Genomic DNA, 16,747 nt, shown 5'->3' with positions numbered 1-16,747 from the left:
TCTGCAGACATACATGCCCAAATCATGACATTTGTTGGGTTTTTTGTAGTTGCTTCAATGCAATCAGGATGAAGTGCTTCACCTACTCTATGTCTCACATATTTTCTACCATCACTACCAAAGAGCGATATTTTACTCTCATCGCTCCAAATTACTTGCTTCCATTGATTTTCTGACCATTTAATGTGTTCTTTTGCCCACTTAACTCGTTTTTCGCTTTGCTTGTGACTTAAATATGGTTTTTTCCTTGGAATTCTAGCTTGTAGTCCAAAACCTGATAACCTTCTTCTTATTGTTCTTGAACTTACTGCAATACCCGCTGCATTCATGTCACATCTAATGGCATCTGATGAAATTTTTCTATCTCGAAGGCATAGCCGTTTAATTTTTCTATCGGTAGTAGCACTTGTGTATTTTTTCAGCCTGATTTGGCTTTATTTTCCACAGATTTCGTTTTTTCATAACGTAAACAGAACTTTCGTACACCAGAACAAGTCACTGAACCACCAACTTGTCTTGTAATTTCAGCTTAAGAGAGGCCATTTTCTCTCAATATGACAATTCGGCTTCTTGTTGTAGATTGCCAATTAGTTCTTCTTGTTTATGACATTGTTTAAAATTAGTTTAATTAAAAAAAAGGACTTTACATATTCAAAAACAACAATACTCTATTTCAGTGGTTCCCAACCTGGGGGCGATAGAGCTTCTCAAGGGGGCGATAATCCTTAGGGGGCGATCAGGGGGCGACGAGTATTCAAAAGATAAAAATTGTTAATATTATTAATAATAAAAGCTATTTGAGATTGAAATTGAAAATATAAATGAAACCTATGGTTCTGGTGTACACAAAGAATTATGATAGTTAAAAATAAAAATTCAAGTGCAGGATCGTTTTCGTCATACGTTTTGGTATCGCAGGTGGAATTTTGATAAGTCACTCTGTTTCTCTGAGCAATAATACTGTTTCTAGGCGTATTGATGAGATGGCCGCCGACGTTGAATCAAAACTCATCAAATTTCTGAAAGGAGGTGAATTTGCATTGCAGATTGATGAACTGTGATAGATAACAAAGCTGTTTTGGCTTACGTGAGATTCATAAATGAGAGTAAGGAGATTAACGAAGAAATGTTGTTTACAAGAACTTTGAACACAGATACAAAAGGACCGTCGATTTTTAAATTGGTCAAAGATTATTTTGAGGTAAAAGAAATTTCTCTCACAAATGTAAGTGCTTGCGTAACAGATGGTGCTCCAACCATGTCTGGTTGTCATACTGGGTTTCTGGATCACCTTAAAAAAGAAGTACCAGAAGTTATCTCACCATTCATTATGTCATTCATCGTCAACTTATGGCTGCGAAAAATTGGTTATTTCTGGCATCAATAAAATAAAAGCTAGTTCTCTTAATAACCGTTTGTTCCGAGAACTTAGCCATGAAAATGATGAAGATTTCGAATTCCTGCTCCTACATACAGCTGTGAGATGACTTTCAAAAGGAAACTAAGCCGTTTCTTCGAATTGCTGGATTCGGTTACTGAGTTTCTCGACACCACTGATCCTGTTTTAAGGGAGAGTTTGAAGCAACGCAAGTTAGAAACTGGGTACCTCACTCATAGTTTTCAAAAAATGAAGGAAATCAACGTAAAACTTCAAGGAAATAAAATGAACATTATCAAGACTAAGGGAATCATATCTTCATTCATCGCCAAGTTTGATATCTACAAGTCAAACAATGGTTGCAAAGAGCTAATGCAATTTTCAACTCTTAAAAAGTGTTCAATGGCAGATATCGAGATTCTTGAAAATAAAATCTTAATTTTTACTGATCACCTTGATCAGTTATGGAATCAAGATTTAAAGATTTGATGAAATTAGAAATTCCAGATTGGATTTTCGATCCTTTTTCTTTTAAAGTTGTGGATAAGCTCACTTCCTCTTTGTAGACTGAGATTTTAGATTTGAAATATAACTGTGATGTTTAAGTCGTCTTTAAAAATACGGTTACGAGTTAGCTTGGGTAAAGCTTATGGAGACTCATCCACAATTGTGGAAACTAACTGAGCCGCTTCTCATCTCGTTCCGGTCAACATATTTAGTGAAGAGAGGATTTAGTTCTGTCTTCCAGCTGCTCACAAAGCAAAGAGATAGGTTGGACATTTGCTTCAAAGGAGACCCGCGTTTAAATCTGACGAGCATAAAACCTGACATTCAAGCTTTAACTTGAAATACACCAAGCACAGGGCAGTCATTGAAGTGGTAAAAATGTACTTTCTCCCTCTTCATTTTTTCCCCTCAAATTTCAGTTGTTAGCGTTTTAACTTTTTCTTGATTACTATAAAATATGAATTTTGTTTTTGAGCAATGAATGTGTTTTTGAGCAAAAAGAGAAAGGGGCGATATGTATCAGCATACCCCAAGAGGGGGGCGATGGTCCACAAAGGGTTGGGAACCACTGCTCTATTTAATTGAACTAGTATGCATCATTCCGCAAAATATTTCCTCAACAATAACTCTTTTACCATCCAAATAACCAAACTATAGTTACAGACATTTGATTGGTCCTAAGGGCAGTGTTTGTGATTGGCTAGTACGCTTTTATTACAAAACACGTCCTTATTCAAAACGATTTGTATTTGTTTGTTCTGCTAAAATGAGCATAACTTAACAGATATTTTAATTCTGCTTTTGTTATTAAATTCTACATTAAATTACCTTCAATTTGATATATAAACGTTTGTATTTAAGTGAAAATGAATATATTCTACAAGCACACAGAGTTGAAAAACATGAAACTTTCAAAAAATATCCACACTTTTGGCCACCACTATATATTTATATATACATATATGTATATATATAAATACATATATATACATATATATATATATATATATATATATATATATATATATATATATATATATAATGTGCGGCTCTATATATAAAAATGTGCGGTTCGACCAGCCTAAATAAGTTATTTTCTCCAGTTGGTTTGCAGGAATTTACACACTAAAGCTTTGATTACTTAAGTTATCACTGGGAGGGGTATTTTTTCTCTCTGATTTATCGTTTCTGGAATCATATATTTTTCCAATCTTATTTTGCATTCGCGCGCAAAATGATTTATTTCTCCACATATATAGCATTGTTTCTCCGCTCTACTTTGTTTATTTATCGTTTGAGAAAAACGATCCAGCTGTTTTTTTTCCAGTCGCTGATTTTTTGCTGCACTTCTCCTGATCCTCCACGAGCGTAGAATTTCGGTGATTCCCCTACTCGGGAATTAAAACAGGAGCAAAATCTACAACTCCTACGCAAGCGCCGAATTTCGTTTTTTTTTTCGATTTTCGGTGAATATCCCCTTCTTGGGATTTCAAAAGTTATTTGGCTGAAAAATATCCCCTACTCGGGATTTCGAAGTTGTTTGGCTAAATCCCCTTTGCGGGATTTCAAAGTTCAGAAATAGTTACAGCTCGTTATTCAAATCCCGGCCGAGCCCCCATTATTTGTGGGAGTTAGTGCAGCATAGGAATAAACAATGACGATAATTTAACAAACATAACAATTTAATAGAAATAAAAGGATAGAAGGATAAGTTTAACATTTGACATGACTCGTGAGAGCTGCCTTCTCGCAGCGGTCTCTGGAATGCATGTGAATAAGAAAAAGATTTTTCTATGGTATAAAGTAAGAGTTAATTATAAATTCGGGAGTTTCCCTTCAGGACTGGCTGGCGCCTCTCAATTACAAGGAAGTAGTATCACATGATTTCTTCTCAGTATTACATGATAAAGAATGATGATGTAATCTTCGCAGTTATTACACCATAATACTGTAACAACAGCTCTAAACTCCACACACACACATATATATATATATATATATATATATATATATATATATATATATATATGTACATACACGCAAATTCTCAAGTGATTAATATGTACACAAAAAAGAATAACAAGCATAAGATCTCTTATAAACACATATATCATCAAAATGCTTCATAAACTTTATTAAACCCTTCATTTGATTATAAGATACACTTACTTATAAGCGGCAAAGCGGAGAAAAGAAGCATTTTGCATGGGCAAAAATAAGGAGTCTATGTCACTAAACAAGCTTCCTCCATTATCCCAAATCCAAACATTATCTCCGTCGTCTCGTCCACTAGTGAACCACCTAAAATGGGAATCAGCTAATGAAATAGTATAATTAAGTTTGCTAAGGATATCAAAATTTTGCAAATTTAATTTTAAAAAGTGTGGTTTCTTGTTATTGAGGAGGTTTAAAAGGCAATAATTCTTAAATGTGATAACTTAAGTTCACATTAGATTGAATAAAAAAATTAATTTCACATTTTAATTGAATAAAAAAGTCATGCATTCCAAACAAAAAATCCTATGAGTTAAAAACAAAAGAATTTTAACAATTTTGAGAAAATAAAAGAAATAAGTTATGGAACAGATTTGTTATACATCTGCAACCTTTTTTCAGGAATTTTTTCTATTGCCAAATTTAGCTGAGAATAATCTGGCTTCATTTGTAACATAATTTTCACGGAGACATAAATAGAATTATGGGAGAATTGAATGATGTTGGTGTTGATGTTGTGATTGTTACATTTTACGAACGAGGATATCACAGGAGGCGAAATTCATTAGTTAAAAACAATGCAAGTTAATAACTCAAATCTTAATCATCAACAGACAACAACCATCTTTTTTTTTCAAAAATTATATTATACTGCTGCCAGACACAGTTGGTTATTTATTGAGTAGATAATCATAATGAGTACGATTAAAATATAATGATCAATTCGCAACACTCCCAACTTTTGTATTGATTTTAGTCAAGACAAAACGTAATAAAATAATGAAATTAGACCAAAAGGGGAAAATGTTTACGAGAAAAATAAAACAACCTTAAAGTGATATTACAACAATTGATATGAGAAACTACCTTTACAGAATATTGGAGAGTAACACTTAAATTTAAAGTCTCTAAAGTAAAGTCAATAAAATTTCTTAACAGTCAAATGTCTAGCCACAGCAGCAGCATCACTTGGGAAACACCTTGGGTTACTTAACATCAGAAGTCTCTAGGGTATTGTTTCCAGAAACATCAGAAATACGGGCCTCAGCAAGGTGGGTGATGGGTGGTAAATCTTCGTGCCGTATTTCTAAAGGATGCCGTGTTTGAATAGGCCGAATAAGGGTAGTATCAGCCAACTCCAATGAGCAACTCTTCGTTTTTCATCTTTGCCCGAGATCAACTCCTCGACCCGAACTAAGGGCCACTTGATTCTTTTATAATTATCAAATCCCCTAAGAACTATATCACCTACCTTAATTTGGAACATTGTTTATCTTCAAAATTTTTCAACAACGCAGATAGATATTCTCTCTGGAACCTCTCAAGGACCGTTTTAAGATAGCACAATCTCTTTCGTATGCGGTTGCTGTCAATTAGATCTTAATCAACTGCGTCACAATGTAATGTTCGAGCAACTTCACATAAAAAATGAGCATGGTCAAAAGTTTTGGTTCTTTAGTATCCTCAGGTGTGTAATTTAGAGGTCTTTGGTTCATGGTACTTTCGTAGTCAGCACACACTGAAAGCATCCCTTCCTAATTGAGGCTATCATTGCTGATATTCTTCTTCAAAAGATCCTGGAGCACTCTAATAAGACGCTCCCACCATTCACTTAACCAAGGTGCACTTGGAGGGTTAAAATTACACTTAATTTTTTTAACTGTACGATCAACTTGAATAGCTTCCCATTCCAAATTTCGCAGTGCTCTTGAAGTACCCAAAAAATTTGTTCCTTGGTCTGCATAGATGACATTGTATCTCCCTCTACGAGCAATGAATCTTCGCAATGCTCAAATAAAGGCATCAGTTAACTAAGACGTGACCAACTCAAGGCGCACAGCACAGGCAAAAAAATATGATCCAAGCGTTGATATCTCTTTGTAGAAAGACTGGGTCTGCAAAATCTGCACTGCCGGCTTGAAAGGCAGAAACTCTCTGAGCACGATCGGCTGGTAATGGAGCATACACTGTTGTTGCTTGTTTCACAGAATATCTCTTAAAAGGAATGCGCTTAGAAATCACTTCCCTGATAATCCTCTGTCCTCTGAGGACCAAAAATTTTTCTCTCCAATGTCCTAGAATGATCTGTACACCAGCATGGTTCAGTATCTTATGCATATACTCAATTAAACGTTAAGTTATTGAATGATCAGGTAGAACAATAGGATATTGAATGTCCTCGTTATCTTCACCAAGCACCAGACAGTTTTGACGCTCAATACACCTTCGTCTTCATAAAATTTCATTGAAGTTTCATACTTCTTCCTTATTCTAACACATCAAAATCGTTTTATCCTACAAAGCTTGCATAAATTTTTCTGAATTTTTCTTTCTTTAAAAAAAAAAACTCATTTATTAGCTATTTGCAGCTCTTCTTATGTTTCTTCGATTCTATCTAATAGTCCCTTTGTCTGAGAGGAGACTCCCACCTTGACACAAAATCAGAAGGGTGGTCGGATGGGCAAAACTTCGGAAGAGTAGAACTATCGGAAGTATCGAAGCTTAAATTGTAAAATTTGCGAGTGGAATTTTTTCCAACAAGCTTCTATCCTTGAATCTTGGAATTATCCAATTATTTAAAGAACATTACACTAAACAACTGGCTAGGTAATCATTTCATTTTCTAGATTCCGGTAACCAGCAAGATGATTCTAAATTACAAATAAAAGTTCTGGAAGCTCTGCTTTTGATATCTACAAGGTTGGACAGAGTCGACTAAAACGTATTGCGAGTGGGTTTAATAAAGCTTCTCAGAGTTAATTGCTTCTCATTGTCCAAAAGCATCATTGGCCTTTTGGAATAAAATTGCATGATTGAAGATCTTCCGAAGTTGATGACAGGTATACCGATTGCAATACTCATTCCATTATTTCTAAATATCTCATATGATGCCAAATCCTGATGATAGCAATAAAAACAACGAAGATGAGCAAAAAATATTGGAGGATATACCTACAACTGATCAAGATTTTGAAAGCATAAAAACTACAAAATATTTGCGAATGTAAAACATTAAGCCAATTTGCAAACAGTAAGTAATTAAAGGTATATTGTTGAAATTGTATTTAAAAGCAAAAAAAAAAAAAATATGTACAGATTACAGATTTTTTCTAGTAGTTCATCTTGAAAATGTCAAATTTCAAAAAACACATTTTTTTAACCCCAACTTTACATTATACTGCTTTGTGCATTTTTTAATGCTAGTCCCATGATGGTAACAAAACTATTGTCGGGAGTAAGGATTCAATATAGTTCTGAAATATCTTTTATTTTTAGAATGTTCAACAAAAAAAATGTTTGTTGTGTAAAATTTACCAAAAGATGGGTACAAATGGGTGACAAAACTGCTGCCTAGGGGTAAAAATTTGATATAGATCTGTAGTATTTTTGTTTTATGAACTGCAATTAGGTGTTAAATAATGTCTGTTTTTACAGATAAAATTTTAATTTAATACAAACTTGGCACCAAATATGGTTGGCAATGAAAAATAATCCCTAAAAATGAGTACAGATCAGTTCCTAAATAATCTATACACATTTTTACAAAGAAAGCTACTTTTTTTTTATTTGATAATAATAAAATTTAAGAAACAGTCTATTCTGATCAATTTGATCATCTTACTATTTAATCATAACAAACAATTTACTAATTTATGGCTAACTATATTTTCAAATAGAAGAGGTTGAAAGATTTTAATGATTTCTGATAAATGAGCATTCCAAAGAAAACTTTAATGAGACTCATTCTTCACTTCAAAACCCTTCTTAAATCCTTTATTTGTAGATTGTGAAGACTATAATAGTGTAAAATTTATTATTGTCATCTTTTCAGAAGGTAATAAAAGTCGAGAATTTAATAATGCTAAGGAAAAAAATAATAAAAATAATTTATTTGCGCCAAAAGTTAATATGTAAAAAAATGCAACTACTAAGTGTTCTACTTGAATTACCATTACAAACTAGATGGACCTATAAACCAAATCTGGATAGAATATTATCTACATTATGTGATGAGCACTACACATTAAGTATTGTTCCTAATGATAATTGCTTTTAAAAAATGACAAAATACATAAATTTTCACTCATTAAATGAAGATTAATAAGAGACTACCAATCACTAAAATATATCTGATATGCATAAATAAATTCTGTTAATAAAAATATACCATGTTATATGTCAATATTTTATATATTATTTTGTCGAAATTTATTTTATTACTAATAATAAATATTACAATTTACATTGTTTATACATAGTTAACTTTACTTATTTTAATAAACATTCTTATTACTTTATCACTATTATTAAGTATATTATTCTTATTAACATTCTTATAATTTTCTGAAATCATATAAAAATGAAACACAAAAATATTTTTGTACTGTTTGTTTATTGAATGGAAAGTTTGAATAAATATAAAGAAGTTTAACTTATATTTCACTGCAAGTAAATTAAAGTCAAGGCATAAAGCCAGCAAGTAGAAGAGGGTTGGACAAAATCTGGTAGGCAGAAAAAGACCCGGCATTTTTGACTAAACTATTGTTGCTATCTGTTAGAAACCACAAGAAATTGGTTGCAGACAGATATCATTGTATTTGGAGATTAATGAAAAACAGAGTAAGCTATTTCTTTGTTAATGTAACACAATCATTTCAAAAATTTTATTAGAACAGTTTCGATTTTTTCTACCAATTTAAATGAATAGTTTCTAATTACTTGAAGATTTATTTTAGGCGAGTTCAGCATTCGATTATGCCACTTTTTAACTATTGTTTTCAAATGTTAAAATAGATTTTACACCGCGTTAAAAATATGCTAAGCTTTTTCTTTTCTCTGTTGGATGGCAGATAATGTTGGATAAAACCACAGCTTTTTAAGGTCAACAAGACTATGAAGCTATATTTTGCAATATTCCAAGTCAAAATTCCTACAAGATTGAAAACAGTGTCTGAAAAACATGCAGTAGAACAAAGAAACATGATAAAAGTTTTGTGATTTCTGTTCTTACAACTAATCAAAATTTAGTTTATAACAAAATTCAAATATATTTCTAATGTTTCTAGAGAAATGAACAGGAATTTTAGTCATAACACCAATTTGTTGCTGCTATAAATAAATATTTCTTTAAGAAAATGAGATATTTTTATGATTTCCGCAGGGTGCATAGCCAAATTATTTAACAAAAAATAAGCACCTTTTAAGCACTTTTCAAGGACTCAAAAAATATTTCTAAGCACTTTAAAAAAATATCATAATTAGGTAGGGTTGAAAAGTTTTTGACAATTGACAGTTTTATCTTGTTTTAACCGTCATGTCAAAAAAAAACCTTTTGGCATTGTTTTTGACAATTGTCAAAAATCATGACATTTTTAATCATGTATAACGAATGGTATTTTTATGCGCTACGGACTGACAGAACGCCGAAATAGATTGGGGTTGAATAGATTGTGAAAACGTTGAATAGAACAACGTGAACTGTGTATTTTTGCATAATTTGAAGAGAAAATAAACATAGTATAGAAAAAATCTCATTTTGAAAAAGGGAAAATTAAGCACATTTTAAAAACACTCAAAGAAAAAAAACACCTTTAAGGCTTTTAAAAAAACGAAAATAAGCACCTTTAAGCACTTTTTAAAAACGCTATGAACCCTGTTCTATATAGATTCAATTTTATCTGCCCTGGTCAGAAAAATAGAGTTTTGGCATATTCCTTAAAAAATAATAATAATTACCCCCCAAAATAGTTTTGAATAAAAATGTTAAAAAAATGCAAAGGAAATTTTTTAAAGTAAAATATTTTATTTTTAAAATACATTTCTATTGGATAAGGAAATTGTCCCTGCTCAATTAATACAATTGATGATTCAAATTTCAAACATAATTGATATCATTAAAAAAAGTTACTTTTTAAAAATTAAATTCAATTTATAAATTATTATAATTATAATTTATTTAAATTACAATTATAATAATTTATAATTATAATAATTATAAATTATTATAATTATAATTTATTTAAATTACAATTATAATAATTTATAATTATAATAATTATAAATTATTATAATTATAATTTATTTAAATTACAATTATAATAATTTATAATTAGAATAATTTATAATTATAATTATAACATTTAATGTTTATTACAGAACCCATTTCAATTATTTTCAACTACTATATGCAAAATTTTAAAAAATTTTGTTTTTATTCCAATCAAAGTTATAAAAAGAACATTTTTATTACCATTTCATAGAAATGATTTTTATAAGATTAAAATGATAATAAAATGATTTGTATAATTTGTAAAACTCTATTAAAAAAGAAAAGATTTGGATGTTGTCATACAATAGACATATAAACAGCTATCAAATGCCAATTGGAAAAAACTGTTCTTTATTTACATCATGCTGTTAAAATTTTAACTACCTGCGATGTTGAGGATCATTTTCTCTTAACCAACTTCTAATAAAACTATGTTCCTCTAGAGTATTCACAGCTACTAAATCTGCATTGTATGTCCTACACATATCTTCTGCCCCTTCACGAGTCTGTAAAGGTGTTCTGGTAAATTTATAACACGAGTCTTTAAAATCTATCCAGTTTTTCGGACATGTCTGAGAATGTACTGAAATTTAAAAAATATTAATAGAAAAAAATTGCTTTTAAATTTGATAGAGAAAATTCTCATGCATGAAAAATAAAGCATACACAAAAATTATAAACACATTTATTCATGTAGAAAAACAAAACAAGGGGAAAAAATTTATTAAGAGAATTTTCTGTTAAAATTGATAATGCTGATTAGGCAAAAAAATGGAAATATTTTTGAGCCCAAATATCAGAATTAAAAAGTTTTAAATTAAAAACAATTACAAACAAAGTCTGAGTACAAATCTATGCAATATCATTTTGATTGATACTCTGCATACAATTATTTAATAACTATGTAAAATTACAAATTTTCAAAAAAGTTTATCACTGGGGCTTTAGACTGAAAAAAACTGACGAATAAAGCATTATTTAAAATTAATCTATGCAGTCGATGCTCAATTTGTGGTTCAAAGAAATATAGGCATTATAAGGTTGTCATAAAGTGAGTACTCAAAAATATAACAAATAATTACTCAAAAATACAGGACTTATTTTGATAAAATCCATTGCCAATTTAATCAATCCACTTCCTTTAAAATTGAAACCTATTGAAATCTTTAAAAAGAAATTTACAAAGGTTATGAATGCATACAAGAAACTTTAATTCCGGGGTGAAAATTCAATAAATATTTTCTCAATAATGGAATAATGAAAAAAATTGCTATTTCACAATTTTTTTTAGCCATATATAATGCCAAGGACTACCCAGGATAAGAGATGGTGGTCCTACCACTCTTTCATCATTCATAGAAAATTCAAGATGTTTCACCTGTTTTGAACGGTAACATCAAAATAAATAACGGTCTGAATCATTTCCTGGTGACTTTTGCTATTCATTGTCAATGGGAAAATATTTGTATAGAAAGCTCAAAACTGTTTTACGGGGCCGTTCAAAAAGTACGTACACAAAAATGGAGAAATTTTAAACCCCTCCCCCCCTTCGTACATTACCGTACATAAGGTCTTACTCCCCCCCCCCCTTAGAGTACGTACATTTTATTAGTCTACCCCCCTTTTTCATAAAAATTAAAATAATTATGTTTTAAATAAAATTAAATATTTACTTAAGGAGGGTGTAGGATAAAGTCAAATTTAAATTTGGTGTATGTTTATAAAGTACGTACTTTGTATAATACCTCCCCCCCTCCCCATCGTACAAAACCGTACATAATAGCAAATCCCCTCCCCCCCCCTTCGGGATGTATGTACTTTTTGAACGGCCCCTACCCCGTTTGTGGAGTATTATTCTAGAAAGTGAAAAAAATTTCTGTAGCTATATTAGAATGAATTACAGTTCATATGGAATAGCAAACAGGATTTTATGTACCTGTCATTGTAATGAAAGGTTCGTAAAATGGGGGGTCGTACTAAAGAGCAAAGAGTTTATATACTAGGGAAGTTACTTCAAAAAAAACTTTAATAGCATCAATAATTTATTTTTCTGACAATTACGGTAAAATTTTAATTTTATATATTGTCACTTAAATGTAACCATAACTAATAAATTTTTGATAATTTCTTGGTCATATAACTGCTAAAATTAAAATAGTACTAAAACTTTTAGAAAATAATGCTTAAATATGAAAACCATAATATTCCAAAAAACTTAGTTTTAACTGTCATTTGTTTGTGCTTAACCCATTATTTACTTGCAATTTAACTTACATTAAAAATAAAGGTAATAGTTTAATTGCAAATAAAGTATGATAAGAAATTTGAAAGTTGTATTCCAAAACAATGAAAAGCATAAAACTGAACTTACCACAATATATGGAGAGGCAAAATGTAAACAATATTCTAAAACTAATCATTCTCAAAGAGCAGTCCTAAAATATAATTTTTAAAAAAAAGTTTATTAAAACAAGTAATAGCACAAAATAACAATATTACATGGGCCATGTAGTGGACCAAAGAAAAGATCAGGATCACATTTTCCAAATAAATCAGAAAATTTTTTGGAACAGTGTACATATACTTGAGGTATCATGTGACAGAAGGCATGAAGAGGATAGGTAGGTAGATATACAGATGCCAGACTACATCTCAAAAGGACATAAAATAAAAAAGCGAAGTATAATAACTTACTCTACCTAAATATAATAAGGGAAATTTTAACGTAAAAGAGTAATAAAAATATTATCCTTAATTTTTGGAATTACTTTGATTAGAACAGAGCTTTTAACAATTTCCTGTATAACTTTATTGAAGGAGATTGAGATCAATTCATAGAAAATTTTTATGCAGTCGAACTTGGATAATTCGAAGGGCAAGGGGCCTCTGCGAAACTTTGAATTATCCGAAAAATTTTATTTTTATGTCTTAAAATAATCACTCGTAACAAAAATTGCGAAACAAAGAGTGTTTATAAATTTTAAATTAAAACGCTACAATTTTTTAAAATATTTAGCTATATCAGATTAGTTTAAAGAGCTTACTTGATTTTTTCTAACAAAATCTTCAAGAATATTTATAGCTCTAAACACAGCTTCACTTACGTCAGATTGTCCTTCTGCATAGCGTCGATATTCTGATAAATGAACGACTGCCTCACTTGAAGTTGGAATTGGCCTCTGTTCTTCTACCTCATCTTCAATATCTTCTTCGTCTTCTGTTGCAATATTCTTATTGTTTAGAACTTCAGATAGAATATCTGTATCCAATAACTCTCCACAAATGTCTATGTTTTCATCCATACCGACATAATCATCCAACGGAATGTTGTCTTCCCACAGAACTGGGGGAGGTCAATTTTCTTCATCGAAAAGATCACTAAGGACGGTGTTCCTGATGAATCTTGCCCTCCGAAAACAATTTGCTATTGTTTTTTGGCTGACTTTGGACTATGCATTTAAACACATTCTTGAAGCATCGAGGAGAGTAATAGGAAGCTTTTGGGAAGATTCAGTAAGGAGGTGTTGAACGACTAGACATCTGTAGAAATGCTTCAGATTTTTAATGATGCCTTGATCCATTGGTAGCACCACAGATGTCATGTTTGGCAGGAAAAAATCAACCGTGATATTTTCCATAGTGGGTATCGATTTATGAGCAGTGCAGTTATCAATAAACAGGATGATTTTTCTGTTTTTTCTTTGGTATGTGCGATTGAGATCTAGCAGCCAGTCTTCAAAAATATTCGCCGTCATCCATGCTTTTGTGTTAGAATGGTATTCTATATGCTTTGATTTGACATTTTTAAAACACCTTGGATTTCTCGATTTTCCAATCATCAGTAATTTCTCAGTGCCGTCCATGTTTGCTCCTACAAGTAAGGTTATTCGGTCTTTATTGTGTTTTCCACCACTACATTTTTCACCTTTAAAAGCAAGAGTCTTTGCAGCGGTACATTTGAAAAAAAGTCCAGTCGCATCAATATTAAAAATGTCTCTGTCCAGCGTATACTCAATAATTTCGACAACTTTTTCTTTCCACTCGTTTGCTGCACCTTGGTTCAGACTTGAACTTTCACCACACACAGAGTTGAAAGAAATTCCATTTCTTTCCTTAAATCCGTTTAACCATCCGGAGCTTGCTTTGCAGCTGCTGTTACCTAAACTGATAGCAAATTCTTCGACTTTTGCACGAGCAAAAGTTCCACTGAGAGGGATGTTTTTGTCCCGCGCTTGTTTAAACCACTTTACAACACACTCGTCCCCGTCAGGATAATCAGGCTCTCTAGCTCGCTTGCGATTTCCATTAGATTTCAAAATTCTTTCCTTATTTTTCATAAAGTCGAGAGATTGTTGGTGCTATTCCAAACTCCTTTGCCATGGTACATTTTTTTACACCCTTTTCTACTTCTCGAATTACAGCAATTTTTTCATCTAAAGATAAGATTTTATACGGGACACGGGGCTTACTAAACGACATGCACTGAACTATCACAACAAAACTAAAATCATAATATAGAAAACTCAAGTAATATCGACTACAGTCCTGGTTTTTAATGCCGTGATTATACACCAGTTTCCCGGAGTCGGGTGCAAGGTGATCTCATGAAAAAAATAAACTCACCACTATTGGAGGGACACCTGTCAATAAACTGCCCGATGACCTTTGAAGGACGACTCACGTAGACATAACTTTTTTCAAGATCATGAAAACTCGCCTAGCCGGTGGCAATTTTTTTTTTCCTCTGCTCTGACCAATGACATGTATGCATCCTATCACGTGATTTGAAATACCCTTCCGGTCGTTCACAAATTTTATTTCAATTGGGAACTTCAATTAGGATTGGCTCACTTACAAGGAAAAGGTAAGGGACTACCTGTAGCCAAGGACAGGTGCGGGGGTGGTCTAGGTCCATTTCCTCTTTATTCCTGTTCTGTTTGAGCAGATCAGACAATTCTCCCACCCCCTTGTCATCCCTAATAAAATTTCATAATAGCTGAAAATAACCAGAATACTTTTCAAAAATAACTGCATTTAAACTAGATTTTGTCATTTTTGAAAAAGAAAAAACTTCGAATTAAAGAAGTTGGATTTCGAAATAACCAAGATTTTTAAGCATTGACTGAATATCATGTGTCTAGGGAAAGAGAAAAGCTTCGAATTATACACGAATTCGAATTAAAGATGTGTGAATTAACCAAATTTGACTGTACTAGATTTAAATAATAACCATTATTAATTAATTTACATTCCCTGAGTCTACTATTTGATTAAGTAATTAATCTGTAATAAAATTTGACACTTATTAAATAATATTATTTTAAAGTAGGTTTTCTGTAATCTTGAAATGAAAACAGAGTGAGAAGGCCACTTAACATTTTTGTACAAAGTAATTAAGTGAATGATTCTTCAACTCCCTATTTAAAAATTCTATGATATGATTACTGTATTTTGTTAAATGGAATAGATCATTTTTAATATCATATGAAAAAAGGAATCAATAATTGTGAAACTACATAACTCCATAATACAAGATTTGTAACTGTTTTTTCTGATAATAATAAAATAAGCGCAAAATTCCAGAATTTATCACCTTAAAAATTTGATAACATGAAATTATTAATTAGAGTTTTCAATCAACACCATTTTTAATAGTTCATAAACCTTCTACATTAAGTTCTTACAATTATTTCGGAAATACTGAATACATACCTTTCCGATTGTAGTAGTTAAAAAGAAAACAAAGTATAGGCAAGGTTAATAGTAAACAGAAGCTATTAAATAAAATTAACGAATATAAAAATTCAATTTTTAATATAAGTGATAAATCACATCATTTTTCCTACTTTGAAATATCTGTTTTCCTATGCTAAAGTAACTTGGTAAAATTAAAATCGGAAGCGATAAGCACCGAAATATCAACAACAACATGTAAACACCAAGTTTAAATGCCACACCTTTTTTATCTTTTTGTTACTCTGCTTCACTCAAAAATAATTTTCTTGCTTAAGCGAACCTTTCAAAAGTTGAATGTATCATGTGGATGGGTGATCGCGTAAAGCAATGGGTGGTGGCGCTAGTGGTAAAATTGCTCTTTCAAGCTTTCCGGTTTACTGCTTCAGATATATTTTTACGCCGCAGATTGAAAAAACGCGCCATCATATTATTGCATCATATCTTTTGAAGTATTTCACATGTACCGAGTTCTTTCTTTCAGCCTTTAAACATCAGCATTATCATATTAATATTATAATCATTAGAATATTTTCTAATTAAGCTAACTTAAAATATTTTTAAAGATATTTTTGGCGACATTTTATTCAAATGTAGCCAAATAAGGGATAAAATACAAAACATGGCAAACCTTAAGAATTATCCCTTATGAAAAAATCGAGGTATAAATAGACAGGGACAGTGATGATGTATTTTATGACGTCAAACCCCGCCTCCTTCCAAACGCGTTCCAAACATTTTTTCGAACGAACCATTTCAATGGCATTTCCTATGTGAATTTAAGACGGCAAGATTCTTAGTTTATTATTGAAATAAATAAATTTATATAGCGCTTCTAAGGGACTTATTCCTAATTTAAGTAGTTT

The 16,747-nt window shown here is 31.3% G+C and overlaps 1 protein-coding gene across 2 annotated transcripts in view; it reads right to left on the bottom strand.

Moving 5' to 3' along the window:
- Positions 1 to 16,203, bottom strand: part of Cont (Contactin) — a 73,333-nt gene extending 57,130 nt beyond the window's left edge. The window contains exons 1-4 of one of the 2 annotated variants that reach the window (XM_016056955.4): positions 15,995 to 16,203; positions 12,520 to 12,583; positions 10,533 to 10,731; positions 4,055 to 4,186 (exon numbers count right to left, since the gene is read on the bottom strand). In XM_016056955.4, the coding sequence (XP_015912441.2) occupies positions 4,055 to 4,186; positions 10,533 to 10,731; positions 12,520 to 12,568 (380 nt within the window). In that variant the 5' untranslated portion in view covers positions 12,569 to 12,583; positions 15,995 to 16,203. Of the gene's footprint in view, positions 1 to 4,054; positions 4,187 to 10,532; positions 10,732 to 12,519; positions 12,584 to 15,860 lie in introns of both variants that reach the window. The other variant, XM_016056956.5, reaches the window with a different exon arrangement.
- Between the last annotated feature and the right edge of the window lie 544 nt (positions 16,204 to 16,747).

Source organism: Parasteatoda tepidariorum, chromosome 11 (assembly GCF_982258835.1).
Source record: "Parasteatoda tepidariorum strain Cologne lab strain chromosome 11, Ptep-v5.0, whole genome shotgun sequence".
Lineage (NCBI taxonomy): Eukaryota > Metazoa > Arthropoda > Arachnida > Araneae > Theridiidae > Parasteatoda > Parasteatoda tepidariorum.
This window is presented reverse-complemented; position numbering and strand designations above follow the sequence as displayed.